This window comes from Zootoca vivipara, chromosome 2 (assembly GCF_963506605.1).
Source record: "Zootoca vivipara chromosome 2, rZooViv1.1, whole genome shotgun sequence".
NCBI lineage: Eukaryota > Metazoa > Chordata > Lepidosauria > Squamata > Lacertidae > Zootoca > Zootoca vivipara.
Genome location: NC_083277.1, coordinates 10,634,402 through 10,651,033, shown reverse-complemented (window position 1 = coordinate 10,651,033; position 16,632 = coordinate 10,634,402). Strand labels below are relative to the sequence as shown.

General features: G+C 47.2%; 1 protein-coding gene and 1 long non-coding RNA gene across 2 annotated transcripts; one reads left to right on the top strand and one right to left on the bottom strand.

Annotated features, from left to right (window-relative positions):
• Positions 1-149: 149 nt before the first annotated feature.
• Positions 150-11,944, bottom strand: LOC118081236 (zinc finger protein with KRAB and SCAN domains 1). Its single transcript, XM_035107604.2, has 4 exons — positions 11,832-11,944; positions 8,569-9,780; positions 6,709-6,964; positions 150-4,677 (listed from the first exon to the last, which is right to left on the bottom strand). The coding sequence occupies exons 2-4, from the start codon at positions 9,364-9,366 to the stop codon at positions 3,998-4,000; spliced, it is 1,734 nt and encodes a 577-aa protein (XP_034963495.2). The 5' UTR covers positions 9,367-9,780; positions 11,832-11,944; the 3' UTR covers positions 150-3,997.
• Positions 11,945-12,028: 84 nt separating this feature from the next.
• Positions 12,029-16,275, top strand: LOC118081433 (uncharacterized). The gene is made up of 3 exons (XR_009557045.1): positions 12,029-12,913; positions 13,450-13,601; positions 14,240-16,275. It is a non-coding gene; the product is annotated as an uncharacterized LOC118081433 (long non-coding RNA).
• Positions 16,276-16,632: the final 357 nt, after the last annotated feature.

Sequence of the window (16,632 nt, the reverse complement as noted above, 5' to 3'; positions counted from 1 at the left end):
AAACCAGCAGCCCCTTTGCTTGGAAATTAAACAAAGGGTCTGCTGGTTTCTCTTTAAGGTTTCCAGACTCAAAAGAGAGCAGGGCAATTAAAGGCACAGAAGTCCTGTCCACTATTGAGTCTGGCAACCCTACAGAGAGAAAGGGATGGCAGAGGAGGGTAGGGGAGACCTTCTGGTTCTGGAAGCAGCCAGCATTCGCTTGCATGCCCCAACTGATCACCCATGGAAGAATGCATCCCTCACACCCAGAGAAAGGTTTCCCATCTCTGACCCAATTAATTGACTAGCAAGGGAATTCCTGGGGATGAGGTTCTGTTTTGAATTGATGCAATTTTGAAAGTGCCACCACCAAGGGTTTTGTTTTGGTTTTTTGGTGGGGGGAGAAGAGGGCTGAACAAGATAAATAAAGCAAGACCACACAGAAAAATTACAAACTTTATTGAATAGTTTCAAAACTTGTGACGTGGGGAGGGGGGGGGGAATTCATCTGAGAAACCCCAATTGGAAAGCCAATGACCCTGGGCATCTTTGGAGACTGACAATGCTCCATGAATGTTGCTTTTGTTTTACAAAGAGGGGAGAGAAGTCAAATAGCCCAGAAGTAACTGTTGCTTTGAAAAATCCTACGGTAGAATAGATATGGAGCCCCTTTGGAAGTTGCTTTCTCTTGAATCAAGGATGGGGGGGGGGGCTGTGGAACTCCAGACCTTATTGGACTATGATCTCTGCCCATTGGCCATGCTGACTGGGGCTTATGGGGAACTGGAGCCCAGCAACAGGAAGAGGCCAGAGATTCCCCACCCCTGCTCCAAACGAGCAAAACCAATTGCCCATCTAGGTCCTCAAACTGGCTTCCACACTGAGAAGACAGCTAAGGCGAGACCCTGAGTGCCTGACAGGGAACCATTGCAGGGGATTATGGGAAATGCTCTTCCTCACTGAGAAGACAGCTAAGGAGAGACCCTGAGTGCCTGACAGGGAATTATGGGAAATGCTCTGGGCATTAGCAATTGGCAGATTTGCACACAGCAAGGCATGGCCTAGTGGGCCTCATCAGCTGCTCTTTTTGAGGGGAAAGGCTGGGTTCTTGCTGAGGAGGGAAAGCCTGTGTCTGGGCTATACATCTTCAGCAGGATCAGGGAACCTGTGGACCTTTTCAAGATGTCATCAGCCCCAGCCAGCCCCAACCTATTGATGGGAATTGGGCCCGTAGCAACTTCAGGCCACAACTTCCTCTATCTCCACCATACATTTTCAGTAATAGTTAGCTGGCAATTGATACTTTTTTAATTTCTGCGTGTGGGGTTTTTGTTTATTGCATATAGATAATTGCTGTAGGTTTTTTTTTTTACGGAACTACAGTATACAAATATTGTTATAAATAAATCTTCCCTACCCTGGAGATATGGGCATCATCAGGAGAGCATCATGTTGAAGGTGGATGGTAAACATGAAAAACTAGCCTTTTTTTTCCTTGGGGGAGGGGGGATCTAGGCTGGAGGCCTTTCCTTCTCACCAGCTACTTTTCTATGTTCAGGGACGTTTTGTGTGTGTGTGCGTGCGTGCGTGCGTGCATGGAGCATATTGTTACACAAGCAGTCTGAAGTGGCACAGCTCTTGCTCCAAATGATAGACTCCTCCTGGGTTCAGCATGGCTGAGAATGATATGGCTCAGGCATAGGCAACCTTGGCTCTCCAGATGTTTTGGAACTACAACTCCCATGATCCCTGACCACTGGCCCAGTTCCAAAACATGTGGAGAGCCAAGGTTGCCTATGCCTGATCTGGCTGATAACTCGTCTCTCATCCAACCTTGTCTGGCGTTACTTCCTGCTAAGCTGCTTCAAAGGTAAACAGAGAGTGTCATTAAGGTGCATAACAGGGCTGGAGTCCAGGTGCTTCTGGACTCCAACTCCCATCAGCCCCAGGCAGCGTGGCCAATTGCTCAGGGATCATGGGAGTTGGAGTCTAACATCATCATTGGGAGGTCCACATGCTTCCCAGACCTGATATATAATTTTTGTTTTCTCCCAACATTTGCACGTGGGTGTTCTGACATGGAGAGAACTCACACCTCTGGACTGTTTTCACTGTTTGATTTCCCCCTCTCTGCATTTTGAGACTGAAAAGATCTGTGGCTTTTAGCGCAAATGGAAATCAGTTTTGGAGATGGGGATCCCGCTGCCCTCCAGGTGTTGCTGGACTCCAGTTCCCATCAGCCCCAGGCAGCACAACCTATGCTCAAAGATGATGGGAGCTGGAGTCCAGCAACATCCAGAGGCCTTCAGGTTTCCTACTCCTGGTCTTAATCTTTTGCCAAACCCAACCCAACCCCAGCGATCCTACCCTCAAAGTTTGCCCCAACTCTCCACCGGATCATTCTTTTATTCCTTCCCACTTAAAAAGCTCAGAATACATTTACAAATAAATACACGTTTTGCAAGCTGGACAGGTTAACAGAGTTAATTTAAAAACAGTACTTATTTTTTTAAAAAAAAATCCATCAAAACCGAACGGCATGGTCCAGGAGGGCTCCAAAATGCCAAGTCTCAAGTGCCAGTCTTAGGGGGGAAAACCTCCCGGGTTCTTAAAAGGCAGATTGTCTTTAAAAAGCTGTTGCTGCTTCTGGTGAAGGAAAGGCTGGTTTTGACATCTTCGGTACATTTCGGTGAGGAAGCCAGCCTGGCTTGGGAAAAGCCGAGCTGTGCTTGAATCTAGAATTGCAAAAAATGCAGGTGGAACTTGCCTGGGTGCTGGGAGCTGTTGTTGATTGGCGTCCGTCCGTCTCGGAAGACAATGGAGGAGCCCTAGTCTAGCAACATCCGGGGTGGGGTCCAAAATGTTCCCCAGCCCTGAGCTAATGGCTGCAGCTCAAGCAGGAGGGTCAGTTAAAAAAGAGGTGGAGAAGTCAGTGCGGTGCAAAAGCACCAGCAGAAGCACCCAGTGGGCTCCACTGGTGCATTTGCAGCACATCAAATTCTTTGCCTTCTTTCTCTCCACCTTCTCCCAGTAAGCAGCAGCAACCCACCTTTTCACAACGACAATTAAAATATTAGAGCTTGGAACAAAAAAACAAAAAAATACCTCACTACCGATGCTCAGCCTCAGTTTTCCCCATCTGTAAAATGGGTATAATGCTGGCCATACTCATGGGATAGCACCGGTGACGAGCCCAATAGAAAGGGTACAATGTTCTTCTCTGCTACACTGCTCTCTTTTAAAAAAATCTTTTGTTGGCTTCTGGTGTTTAAAATACTCTCTTTTTGTATTACGGGTACATCATTTGATAGTAAATACTGTTGTAACTTTTTGGCTTGGTTAGCCACTACGGACAGCTAGTACAGGGGTATTTAAAAACATCTTATAATAAATATTATATAATAAATAAAACGCTGTTAAGAAATTGCCGTATCGACATGGCCACCTTTGAAGGCTTTGGCACAAGACACTGCTTCACTGAAACAGCTCTTGCCCTTGGCCCTCCTTTAAATTATTATTTTAATATTTAAAAGCATTTCTCCACCGCTTAATTTTTTTTAAAAAAATCTCTAAGCAATAGAGGTTGACTTGCTAAGTACAACCAAGTCAACGTTGCATGTGTTTATGGGGCTCTTGCATTTGCAAAGCACCCCTCCTCAAACACTTTTGTGAGGTAGGCTGGTTATTCCCATTTTACAGAAAGGCAGATGCAACTTGGCTCAACAGGTCTACTGGTCCACTCACCCAGGTCTCCTGGATCAAAGCTCACCTCTTTATCTGTTGGAATGGCACAGACTCTGAACCCTACAGCTCTCACTGGCTACCAATATGCAACCTGACCATGCAGCTTTTTGCTTTTGCTTTTTTTCTTTTGCATAGATAGACGGGCTGTCTGTTAAAACCAGGGTAAGTGGGAGGTGGATGGGAAAAGAGCAACAGGGTTCTGGCAGCCCTGCCCGTTGAGAAAATCCCATCAAAATCCAAATGCAAACTACAAGAGGGAGAAGGGTGCCCCTTGTCATTCCCACATCTTCCTTTTTGTCCCTCTGCTCGGCCGCGTGTCTAGCGTACGCGACGCGGTGTCAGAAGTTGATGGCGTGGGCGAGTCTGGAGCGGCATCCTCTCGGGGTCCGTCCGTAGGAGGAGGTTCTGGGATGGGGTTGCAAATTCCACCTGGGGTCGCCAGAGGAGGCACCGGGCACGGAATGGCTGAGCCTGCCACGGGCTCTGAAGGCATGCCGGGCACGTGACTGGGAGGTAGGGGGGTCCCAGCCTCCGGCGGGCCCCAAGGTGGGTTGCTGTTCCCCTGGTACGAGCTGCCAAGGGATGCTCCTTGCGACGGAGACCTCTGGCCGGCGAACACTGCCGCGATGGCTGCCATGGTGGCCGTTTGCCTCCCCAGGAACTCGCCCAGGTCGTTGTGGGAACGCTCAATAGCGTTGACCATCAGCTGGGCCGTGGCCCTGTCCTGGCGCCTCTCCTGCTTCCTGTGCTGCCTCTCCTCTTGCCTGGCCCTGTCAAAGGCCTTCAGGTCCTGGCGGTGCAAGCCGCGCATGGCGTCCAAAAGCATGGAAGGGGCCCTCGAAGCCGACTCCACCAGCTGCATGCTGGTCTCAAGGCGCTGCTTCCGGTTCCGCATCCGCCGGTTCCGCATCCTCTCGGCGTTCGTGAGGGGCCTCCGGAACTCTTGAATGGGGCCTGCATAAGTTGGGGGACACACACAAAAACACGAAGTTTGACACATGTGTTTAATAATAATAATAATAATAATAATAATAATAATAATAATAATAATAATAATAATAATAGTAACAACAACAGAAGAAGAAGAAGAACATTAAAAACACGATAAAAGATAAAACATTTAAAAACTTCCCTAAACAGGGTTGCCTTCAAATGTCTTCTAAAAGTCAGATAGTTGTTTATTTCCTTGACATCTGATGGGAGGGCGTTCCACAGGGCAGGAGCCACTACTGAGAAGGCATGTCCAAATTCCATTTTGGGGGCCTAATCTGGCCCACTGGTCGGTTTAATCTGGCCCCTATGGCAGTTTATTTCCTGGAGTAAAATCCTTTAAAAAAGCTCAACAACTTCAGTCCTTAAAAAAGCTCAACAATTTAACAACTTTGGTCGGCCCCTTGGTTGGCCCTCACATATGTTTACTTCATCAAATCTGGCCCTCTTTGAAAAAAGTTTGGACACCCCTGTGCAGCTTCACTTCTCGCAGTGAGGGAACCGGCAGAAGGCCCTCGGAGCTGGACCTCAGTGTCCCGGCTGAGCAATGAGGGTGGAGACGCTCCTTTAGGTGTACAACAAAGACACTATGCCTCTGGCTCCCCGCCGCACAAAGGCACCGTTCTCTTAACAACAATGCAAAATAGGCCCAAACAGTTGAGAAAAAGAAGTGTAGGCCTCAGAAGCACCATACCTGCCTTGCTTTGCAGGAATCTCTGGATTGGTTCCTAATCTGGCCTTCTAACTGGGAGCTGCAATATAAAAGCTCTCTGTATTCCAGGTCCTCATCCATTCAGAGATTTTGACGGCAAATTCAGGAGTTCCTCAGCCAGAGCCTGCTTCTCTTGGCCTCACCTCCTGTCCTCCTTTGGTTCCCTTCACCCTTGTAGTGAACTTCTCTGGGTACCGACTGTGGCTGTTAACTTGAGCAACATGGAATTTTTGTTTTGCCCACCTGAACTGACACAAAAGCTGAATTCCACCAGTCCCCCCTCCCAGCCCCAAAACTTGAGGCCACACATTATTATCACTATTGTTGTTTTTGTCCCTTCACTCTAAGGTCCCAGGGCACATAAGACACAATATCAAAGCAGTTTAAAACAACTGAAAGAAATAAGGTGGGTCCAAAAAATAGACATAATCAAGCTTCAAAATCTTGAATTGGAATTACAGCAAATAACATCCAGACCAGGCATAGGCAACCTTCGGCCCTCCAGATGTTTTGGACTACAATTCCCATCATCCCTGACCACTGGTCCTGTTAGCTAGGGATCATGGGAGTTGTAGGCCAAAACATCTGGCGGGCCGAAGGTTGCCTATACCTGATATAGACAGTTGTATAGTTATGCCAAGTGAGAGAGGGGCTCCAGGTTTACGCTGCCTATGAACAAAGTTTGCAGTGTCTGGGACCTTTTAGTTTAGAGAAAAGACGAGTTAAGAGGTGACAGGACACAAGTTTATTGAAAAAGTCGATAAAAGCTTTTTCTCCCTCTCTCATAATGATCCAATGAATCTCATAATCCAATGAAACTGAATGTTGGGGGATTCAAGTACTCCATGTAGTGCATAGTAAAACTAGGGAACTTGCTCCCCCAGGAGGCAATGAAGGCCCCCAACTTAAATGTCTTTAAAGGAGGATTACATGCAATCATGGAGGCCAAGGCTATCAATGGCTGCCAGCCATGATGGCTGAGCTGTTGCCTTCACAATTGGCAGCATGCTTTTGAATGCTGGAAACTCCAGGAAGCAGAGAGTGCTGTTGTGTTCCTGCAGGCAACTGGTTGGCCACTGTGAGAACAGGAGGCTGGACTTGATCCAGCAGAGATCTTCTGATGCTCAAAACAGGTCCAACAATCTGTAGAATCCCACTCCCCTTCTCCAGAGACAGAGGTCTGATTCATGCCATAGACCTTGAAGGACCAGAGGCACCTTAGACTGGGCTCCCACAAAGTGTTCAAAATCAACTCCGATGTAGCTGCCTCAGAGAATCCTTACCATACGGCCTGAGACTCCTGCCTCCCTCAGGCACAGGTTCCCGGCAGATCAGCGTTCTCCCGGCGACGGGCGGTGCTCTCTCCGGCACAACAGGATTCGGAGCCTGCGGTCCGATGGCAGGAAACGGCACCGGCTGGGCCAGGGGCGGGTACTGCATTGGCAGCGCCACTGTTGGGTAGTGCACCTGTTGCGCCACAGAGGGGTATTGCTGCGCCATGGGGGTGTTCACCACCACCTCATCAAACGTCCATAGAGCCTGGAAATAGCAAAAGGGAAAGATCAGGCCAGGGAGGGACTGGCGATACTGCTTGGAAAAAACTCTGTGCCACAAAACTACTCTCCATTCAAACCAGACCAGACCAACATTACATAAATGTTTATAGTTTTAATTCAACCAATGTCAAATTGTATTTTAATGATGGTTTTTACTTTTTTATATATACAGTCGTACCTTGGTTCTCGAACTTCATCCGTTCCGGGTGTTTGTATGACTCCTGAAACCGTTCGAAAACCAAGGTGTGGTTTCCGATTGGCTGCAGAAGCTTCCTGCAGTCAAGCGGAAGCCACATTGGACTTCCGAAAAATGTTCACAAACTGGAACGGTTACTTCCGGGTTTGCGGCATTTGGGAGCCAAAACGTATGAGTACCAAGGCATTTGAGAACCAAGGCATGACTGTATATAATTTTTATTAAATATTTCTGTTCTACATTTTAGAATATTCATTTAAACAACCTTAAAATATCAATGACTTCCCTTCTTGTCTTTCCATGGTTCATTTTGCATACTGTAAATCCCTGCATATTTTACATGAACTAAACCATTCAGTATTCCAATATCACATCCGTCAAAACCTATTTACACTATTGAATTTATCTTAATGCTGCCAATGTTTTTAAATGTACACAATTTCCCCCTATACAGTATATTCAATAAACATTTTCCAATCTTCTTTAAACATATGTTCTTCTTGTTCTCTTATTCTCTTATTCTCTACATTAAATCTGCAAGCTGTGCCTATTCTATCACTTTTAATTGTCATTCTTCTTTAGTTGGGACCTAATCTGTCTTTCATTTTTGGGCTAACAAAACACGGGCCACAATAGTGGATGGATTTTTCTATGCTTTTAGCGGTTCTTGGTTTTATCTGTTAGCCGCCTTGAATCCCCTTCAGGGGAAAAGGCAGGGTACTAATTAATTAATTAATTAATTAATTAATTGACAATAACTTTGATAAGACAAAATAAGATAAAAAAAATTCCTTCCAGTAGCACCTTAGAGACCAACTAAGTTTGTCATTGGTATGAGCTTTCGTGTGCACGCACACTTCTTCAGATACATTTGATAAGACATTCAGCCCTGTTGGATCAGACAAAAGGTCGTCTAGTTTGGATTCCTGTTCCCAAAAGGAGCAAACAAACATTTGGAAACCTCTGATGAAACCACCACTGTTCTCCATCTCCTAGCAACCGGTATTCAAAGATACACTTTGTCTGAGCATGGAGGCTCCACAGCTGTCATCAGCAGTATACACACACACTCTTAATAGTTTTCCTAAATGCTTTCATTAAAGGTGGTCCTGTTTCTGACATTATTTCACAACCATACAAACACACAAAAAGTTTGCAGTCCGTTAGGGCTATTCACACATTATGTTCAGTGCATGTACAACCTGTGTACAGAAATTGCACATACACTATTCCTATGTAATCTTCAACGAGTGTACAGTACAGTCTATGCATTCCTCCAGGATTTCCTTCTGGTCTAGCATTTTGTTTTCACAGGATGGGGCGTGGGAAATATGTTGTCTCTTCTTTCCCCGCCCCCATTTTATTAGAGACACTTAAAAAAATATAATTACCTGCTGTTCTTTTCTCTGGGCTTCTCGCTGCCTCATCAGGAAGTCTTCCGACAAGGCGACTGCTTGGGCGCAGGTTTCTGGGCTGTGCTCCCGGACCCAGTTCTGGATTTCCTGGGGCAGGACTGTCAGGAACTGCTCCACGACCACAGCCTCCAGGATCTGCTCCTTGCTGTGCCTCTCGGGCCTCAGCCACTGGTGGCAGAGCTCCTGGAGCTGCCGGCAGACCTCCCGGGGCCCCTCGGCCTCCTGGTAGCGGTGGCGCCGGAAGCGCTGGCGCCGCGTCTCCATGCTGACCGTGTCGTCACCAGGGGTCTCCTCCTTCACGCTCCCATAGCCCCTCCGCTCTCGGTGCCCTGAGCCGCCGTAGACTGGCTGGGTTTCCCGGCTGAGGCCTGACAGGCTCTGGGCTACCCACCCTCCGGGGGGCCACTGGCTCGGGTTGGCAGCCGCCTCATAGGAGGTCTGGAATGAATTGGTGTCCCACTGCAAGGGCTTGGGCAATGGTGGGTTCCGCCACCCTGGCTGGGGATAGGGCACTGCCTTGGGGAACTCCTGCCTCTGGGTCTCCCAGTGCTGCTGCAGACCCTCGTCTGGCTCCTGCTTCACCTGCTGAGGAGCTTCCCCGGCCAAAAACTCCCGCATGGAGCCAACCGGAAGGAAGCGGGAAGCTGCCCCTCCCCCTAGTTCATGAGCAGATGGGTCTTGCGCCTCCATTTTCATCGCTGGCTGCATTCCTGGTTCTGGAGCACCCTGGAACTGCAGGTGGAGGGCAGCCGTTTCCCCTCTCCCCGTAGCCATATTGTGTCAACCCGCGAGGGAAATCCCTGTCTCGTGTCGGAGGTCGGCAAGGCGAGGCCCGTGGGCCAAATCTGGCCACCCAAGGGGTACCCTCTTGCGTCTCCCCAAAGGCAAAAGCAGAGGTAAAGGAGGGGAGCGGACAGACTTGCAGGGAGAAGAAAGGGGGCTTGTCGGCAGGCTCCTGTTGGGGGTGGGTGGGGGTGCCTGCCCACCCCCAATTCCTCGGAGCAAGTTCTCTGGTAAAACTAGCCACCAAATGGAAGCTTAAGTCCGCAGCAGAGATGGGGAAATCATCTGGTAGGGGGATGATGTTGTTCTGTTGGTGTCGCAAGGCGAATGGCCCAATCCAAGCAGCGCCTTCAGGGTCTTCAGGGCAAGATACAGGAGTTGGAAATGCCTTCTTGTGCTCTGCACCTGCAGGAGGGAGGGGAATAAATATTCTTTACTCTTACTGTATGAAGGCTGCTTTCTCCAATATGAATCCTCACAGAAGGCCTGACTCAACCAGAAATATGCCATTCCGCTACGTAGGGAGTAACTGAGTAACTCTCTAATTTGAAAGATATGCTTGTTCCCGTGTTCTGTACAACTGCGTCTCTGATGCTGGGTGAACCTTCCCCTGTTTGGGCTCAAGTCGATAGGCATGGTCAGGTGGCAGAGTCCCATCCCCCAGGAATCCTGGTCCTAAGCTGTTTAGGGTTCTAAGAAGTCGCACCCAACACTTTGTTCAGGGATTGGAGCCAGACCTGAAGGCCAGTCCGGCTACAATAGCAATAGAGTTATTTGCTCCAAAGTTCATGAGTGTTCCCCTGGGGGGGGGATTTAAAGCTGGGGGGGGGTTAGACCAGGCAGCATGGGCCCTGCAAACCGCCCAAGGATTCTAGTTGCCAGCGCCCAGCTCTGCCAAGTCCAGAGAAGTGTTCCATATTTTAAACTGAGGGTGGGGACTGTCTTCACCTGCACAGCCCATGAAACACACTTTCTGAACAGCTGGGAGTCATAAATCAGGACAGACACAGAGGTCGTCCGTAAGGAAGTGGAATGAGAGGTGACAGGAAAAATGTGTGCTCAAAGATTGTGTGAATGAACACAAGAGGACTGTGGCAGGAAGCAGGTGGCATGCATGGAGGGCGAGGGCCAACATGCTGGATTATGTGGGAACGCAAGAAGTTGCCTTACACAGAGTCATACCATGGGTCCATCTAGCTCAGTACTAGAAGCAGGTCTCCAGGGTTTCAGGCAAGGGTCTTTCCCCCAGCCCCTGAGATGGTTTTGCTCCACAGTCAGAGGCAATAATGCATCTGAATACCAGTCGCTGGAAACCATAGGAAGGTGGGGGAGCAGGCAGTGCTCCTGTGTTCAGGTCCTGATCATCGCAGGTTTCCCCACAGACCAGCCACGGTGAGACTAGGATGCTGGACTAGATGGGCCACTGGCCTGATCCAGCAGAGCTCTCCTTATGTTTGTATATTGTTAGATGCCAGGGACTGAACCTGGGGCCTTCTGGAGGCAGAGCAGATGTCCCACCACTCAACTGTGCTCCTTGGATAACATATGGGGACTGAAGGAAGTGTCAAGGGATGTGAGCGGAGAGACAGAAGTCTAAGGTGGGAGGGAGCAAAATCTGCAGACCAACTTTCTGCAAAAACATAGCAAAGAGCTGCCAGGTGTCGGTGAATCTCCCTGCTTATTCTCAACCTCCTCTCAATATTTTGATACTTGCATGCAGGGGTTGGGGTAGGGGGCTGCGGTGGTTTGACAGGTCTTTGGAGTGCTGGACAGCTCCCTTAGAGCCACACAAGCCCTACCTGCAACTGCACAGCTCTTAGCCCCCATCCGGTGCACATACGGTAATCTCATACAGTAGTTGTTTTATGTGGCATCTCTAACGCTTTCTATGCAATTGACAGGCGATGCGAAGAAAGGAAAGAGGGACGAGGAGGGCAAAGAAAACGCAAGCAAAAACCCAGTTTAAAAATTGGGCAGCGGTGGTGCCCTTCCTTTGTTCCCAGGATTATGTCATTTTCTCTTCCCCCCTCCCATCCTTGCAGAGTCTTCATTTCCCCCCCCCCCCCAACATCCATCCCCTCCCGGCTCTGCTCTTGAATTGGGTGCAAAGTAGCTGTCCGCCATCGACTGTTAAACAATAATAATCATGGGTACGGGTGGCTTTACTGCTAAAAAATCTAATTAAAATCCAATCTGTCTCGTTATTAAGATCTGCAAGGACATTGCCACCTGGCTGCTGATATATGCTACAACAAACTTTATCCCCCCCCCCGCCCCACTTGATCTGGGTGAAAGGGGTTTGTTTGGGGGGGGAGCTGGGAGCTATGTCTTTGGAGGGGGCTACATGCTTGCCCCCTCCCCTGTCTCCTCCATCCCTCGCTCTCCCCCTCCCCCCCCCTCATCTCCTCCCTCTTTCCACCCTCCCCCACCCCACCCCGCCGATCATCTCGACCCACCTCTCGCCGGCTGCAGACTCCGGATCTCCCGCAGCCCCCCAGGAGCCCGAGTTTTAGATGCAGCCCGAGAGGCTGCCGCTGCTGCTGCTGCCTCTTCTTCTCACCCAAGCCAAGAGGAAAGGACGGGAAGAGGAAACTCGCCTGACCTCACTCTTCCGGGTTTGTCTAGGCGCCGGGGCGCCGCTCGTTTTAACCCTTCGGACGGGAAGCGAAGAAGGAGATGTTTCGCTGCGATCTGTGAGTGAGTGGATTTCTCAAGGGCCAAAGGCTTTGTTGTGCATAGTCAGGGCCTTATTTACTTATATAAATAAGCTTGTTTCCCTTCAAAGTTGGGACTTTATTGTCCCAACAGGCTATTGGGAACTGTCTGTTTTTAAGGAAAAGGCTGGTGCTGTGATGTTTTAATGGTGCTTATCTGTATGTTTTAACAGATCTTTTATTTGCAATGTTTAATTGTTTTTTTAATATTGTTTCCTCCCACACACAAACAAACACATGTTTTTTGCTGTTTACTGCGTTTCATTCCTGCCCCACTGGTTTTCTGTCCTCCCCCCACCCTCCACAATCATCACCATTCTGTGACTACTTGTCCTCCCCGACCCACACCTTTTTTCTTTTTCTTAAAGGAAGATATATTCCAGGGTTCTAGCCTCTTATCATGAATCCAAGTGACACCTTGAAGTTATGTATTACAGCTTGAAGTTATGTATTCCAGGGTTTTCACTGCAAAACTTTCTGATAATGCATAAACTCTCCTCTGACCAATATACTATGGATACATACCTTGGAAAAACAGAGAAGATCACATGAATTTTCACCAGGTTTTTAAAAAAGGTAATGAGAAACTAATCTGGAGAACTGCACAAGATCAGAAAGATAAAAACTAAGAGAAATTGAAATTGTTAGATTCATCCATCCCTATTCAAAACTTTGGTGTTTGCTAGGCAGACTCACTCAAGAGGAACGATCAGAGGGCATCCCTTCCAGGGTCTGACGGGTCTTCATTATATGGCCTGTGGTAGCTGGTGAATCCCCTTCTTTTCCTCTTTTCCCGTCTAGGATGTGAGAAGCACCTTGCAAAGGTAAGTGAATCCTGCTCATCTCCATTAATATCACTCTGTGAAATTGGGAAAGGTAGGAGGAGAGGACATAAAGCCTGCCCCTCCAAGCTTGTGGTGAAAGGTGAAAGGTTCCAACAAGGGAGCAGGAGTTGAGGTGTGTGCCATGTTCCTGAACATATCCCAGCTGCAATATGTACTGTAACTTCAAGGTGTTGCTTGGGTTAATGATAAGAAGCTAGAAGGAACATTTCACTTTTGTCAAAAGCAGGAATCATATTTTTCTCCTCCTCATCTTTCTTGCATGTTGTAGGTAATGCAGCTGAAATTGAAAACCTCTGAGCAGGATGGTATCATTTGATTTTATTTCTCCATTTGAGTAGATTTAAGTGAGGAGCTTCAGAGATCTGGGGCTGTCCCTTTGGCCCTCAGATGTCTGGCTTTGGAGTCCCTAGTAAGGAGGAATCTTCTCCCCTCTGTGCCTCCATTCCTCAGTGTCTCCCTCTAGACTTTCTACTGTTTCTTTCCTCCTCTTAATTCCTTCATTTTGCTGCACTCAGAAGTTCTGCAACTGAATGGGACTTCTCCATCAGAAGTCAGCAAAGGGAGACATTTAAGAATCCAATGGATTTCCTACCAAAGTTGAAGAGGTGGATCTCAAAATTCTGCATTAAAACTCCCATTCTGAATGTTGGGATGAAGGATACCAAAGGTAATTAGTAGCTGCAAGGATTTTACACCTGACAATATATTAGTCTGAAAATTGGACATTCCAGGCTCTTACTGTGTTTTATTTACTCTTCCCACAAACAGCAATAGGAGCAGCAGTTTCCTTCTCGGTATCCCGGAGGTTTGCAAGGGAAAGACATTTGTTAGGTTGCCTACATTGATTTCTTCTCTCTCATTTCAATGTTAGCCTCTGAAAGTCCCAAATGGGCAATTCACACAGAGAGATTCAAAGGAGCGCCATTTTTCTCCTCTTGCCCCCATCCATCCTTCTTCCCCTTCACTGCATAGAACAGTTCAGTGAATATATTCTGGGTTGTTTTGCTTCTTGAAGAGTGACTGGATTGACAGGAGAGACACAATAAAACACATTGAGTAAAATGGAACAAAAAAGCATTATTTAAAAACCTGCAGGGAAGGAATTTATTTTTTTTGGAAGGAATTTATTCTGAGATGAGTCTGGCAGGAAGAGGGGAGGGTCCCAATCCTGAATGAAACATAAGGAATCCCCATTTATCTGAGAGGAAATTTGGTTCTTCTGAGTGTTTCTTGGATCAGGATATCTGTCTCTGCCTCTTGGCTGATTCTGCCTCTCTTCTATTTTACTCATCTTCTCCCCAACAGCAAATGTCACTCTGGATCCAGACACAGCCCGTCAATGGCTCGTCCTGGACAAGGATCAGAGAAATGTGATATACGGAGACAAACATCTAGTGGTGCTCAACAATCCTGAGAGCTTCAGCTACTGGCATTGTGTGTTGGGACATGAGGGATTCACAGCAGGCAGACATTTCTGGGAGGTCACAGTGGAAAGTGCAGAAGGGTGGGGTTTGTGTGTTGCCAGCAAGTGTGTGTGGAGTAAGCGCGGCTTCAGATTAAGGCGGCCTGGGGGAAGGGCCTGGGCTGTGAGGATGGAGGGTGGTGAGTACGAGGTCCAAAACTGCCCTCGTCCCTCTCCTCTGTCCCTGAGTGAGAAGCCCAAGAGGATCCGGGTGACTCTGGACTATGAAGGGGGATGTTTGTCTTTCTCTGATGCTGACTCAGGAGCTGAACTCTACACCTTCTCAGAAGACTCATTCTCTGGAGAATCTGCCTCACAAGCCCAGTTGGAGTTTTGCTCACAAGCCCAGTTGGAGTTTCTCTCCACATGTTATAACACCACACCAGAATGACTGAGGTGAAAACATTTGCCAGTTTTGGCCTCTTTGCAGGGACCTTTTGAGAGGAGTCGCAGTCAGCAAAAATAAGAAAAGAAACAAAACCTGGGATTTTCTCTTTCCTTTCCTTTCCCAGAATTTCCTCTGCAGCTGAGTCCTTAACAGACCATAATACTTTAACAGTGTCAATTAACAATCTGTTTATCAAAAGGGTTTAGCCCATAGCTGCCAAGTTATCCCTTTTTTACAGGGATTTTCCCTCATGCTGAATAGGCTTCCTCGCGAGAAAAGGGAAAACTTGGCAGCTATGGTTTAGCCTCCACCAACTTTAACCCGCTTTTCATTGCTCACCTACACCAGCTGTTAGAATACACACATATTCCTAGAAAACACTCTGTTCCCACTTTTGCAACTCAAGCTCATTGCCTTGTGGCTTTGAGTAACTGGTTTAATATACTGTGCTTTAATCGTTAGAACTATGTTGTTTTCTCTCTTGCTGGCTTTGGTGCTCTGTTAATTGTTCATGATCTTCTGCTGTTTTTATGGTTTTACAATAGGTTTTTTTTGGGGGGGGACAGCTTTTGTAATGTTTTCAATCAATTTTATTTGTATTTTATGGATTTGAATCTTTGGTTATTTGTGAGGTATATGCCAGTCCAAAAAACACCCAGTACTAAAGAAAAGCTCCAAAAGCTCCATTGCTGACTGTTGAGGAGCCCCTCAACTTTTTGTGGGTATGGTGATGTGTCATTGATGCAATAATAGAGCCTAATCATGAATTGATGCTGGACTATCCACACATCCACTGTGCTTCAGTAGCTATTCTGCAATTCTTCCAGAATGTTACCCCATTTGAATGGGTGCTCTTGGGCTTTAATGAAACAAAAGGGGACCAAACAGAAAATTTCAAGGGAACATTTCTGGCATGACAATTTATCCGATTTCAGTAGGAAGCAACAGGACATGTGGACTGATAAGAAATGAAGAAGTTACCGGTAGGACCACTGCAATCTTTTGGAGGTACAAAAGGCCTTGAAACTGGGATTGCATGAGTTCCCAGAAAGCACTATGCCTAGATATCATCACAATTACACAATAAAAGGAATATAAATCCTGGGAGTGTTTGCATTTTGTGTTGGAGTGGGATTATTGCTGAGAGCTCCAACTCTGGGTGAATGTGGGCTGGGGATCATAGTAAAAAAAGAAAAAGAAAACCCCATTCTACCACTATTTTAATATATTCGAAGCTGGCACTCATCTGTCTAGACCAGGCATGGCCAAACTTGGCCCTCCACATGTTTGGGACTACAATTCCCATCATCCCTGACCACTGGTCCTGTTAGCTAGGGATGATGGGAGTTGTAGTTCCAAAACATCTGGAGGGCCGGAGTTTGCCTATGCCTGATATACATCATTACCTCATTTCATGTTTTATACACATGCACAATAAGCACTGGCAATTTCTGCTGATTAAGTATGCATGTTAGGAACCTGTGTTACATGTAGCCATTTGCGCTGCATAGCAACTTATGTTCTAGCTTTGAGCTGTATCTTTGTGATTTACATATTAGCTGTATTTCTGCCCCAGTGTGGGGCGGCAACTTGCAAAATCATCAGTTTCATAAAGCAACAGGTTACCATAACTTTTCTATTAGAAGCACACTCAGGGATTTCCAGGGGTACACATTATCACATTTATTGTGGCCCTTTGAGCCACCACGACATTTTGATTATATATTTTGTGGTTTTGTGTTCTGGTTTTATTCTGTGAGCTGCCCTGAGACCTCTGGGTATAGGGTGGCATAGAAATTCAATGAAATAAATAAATAAAATCACCATTCTACTCACTGTTTTAATATA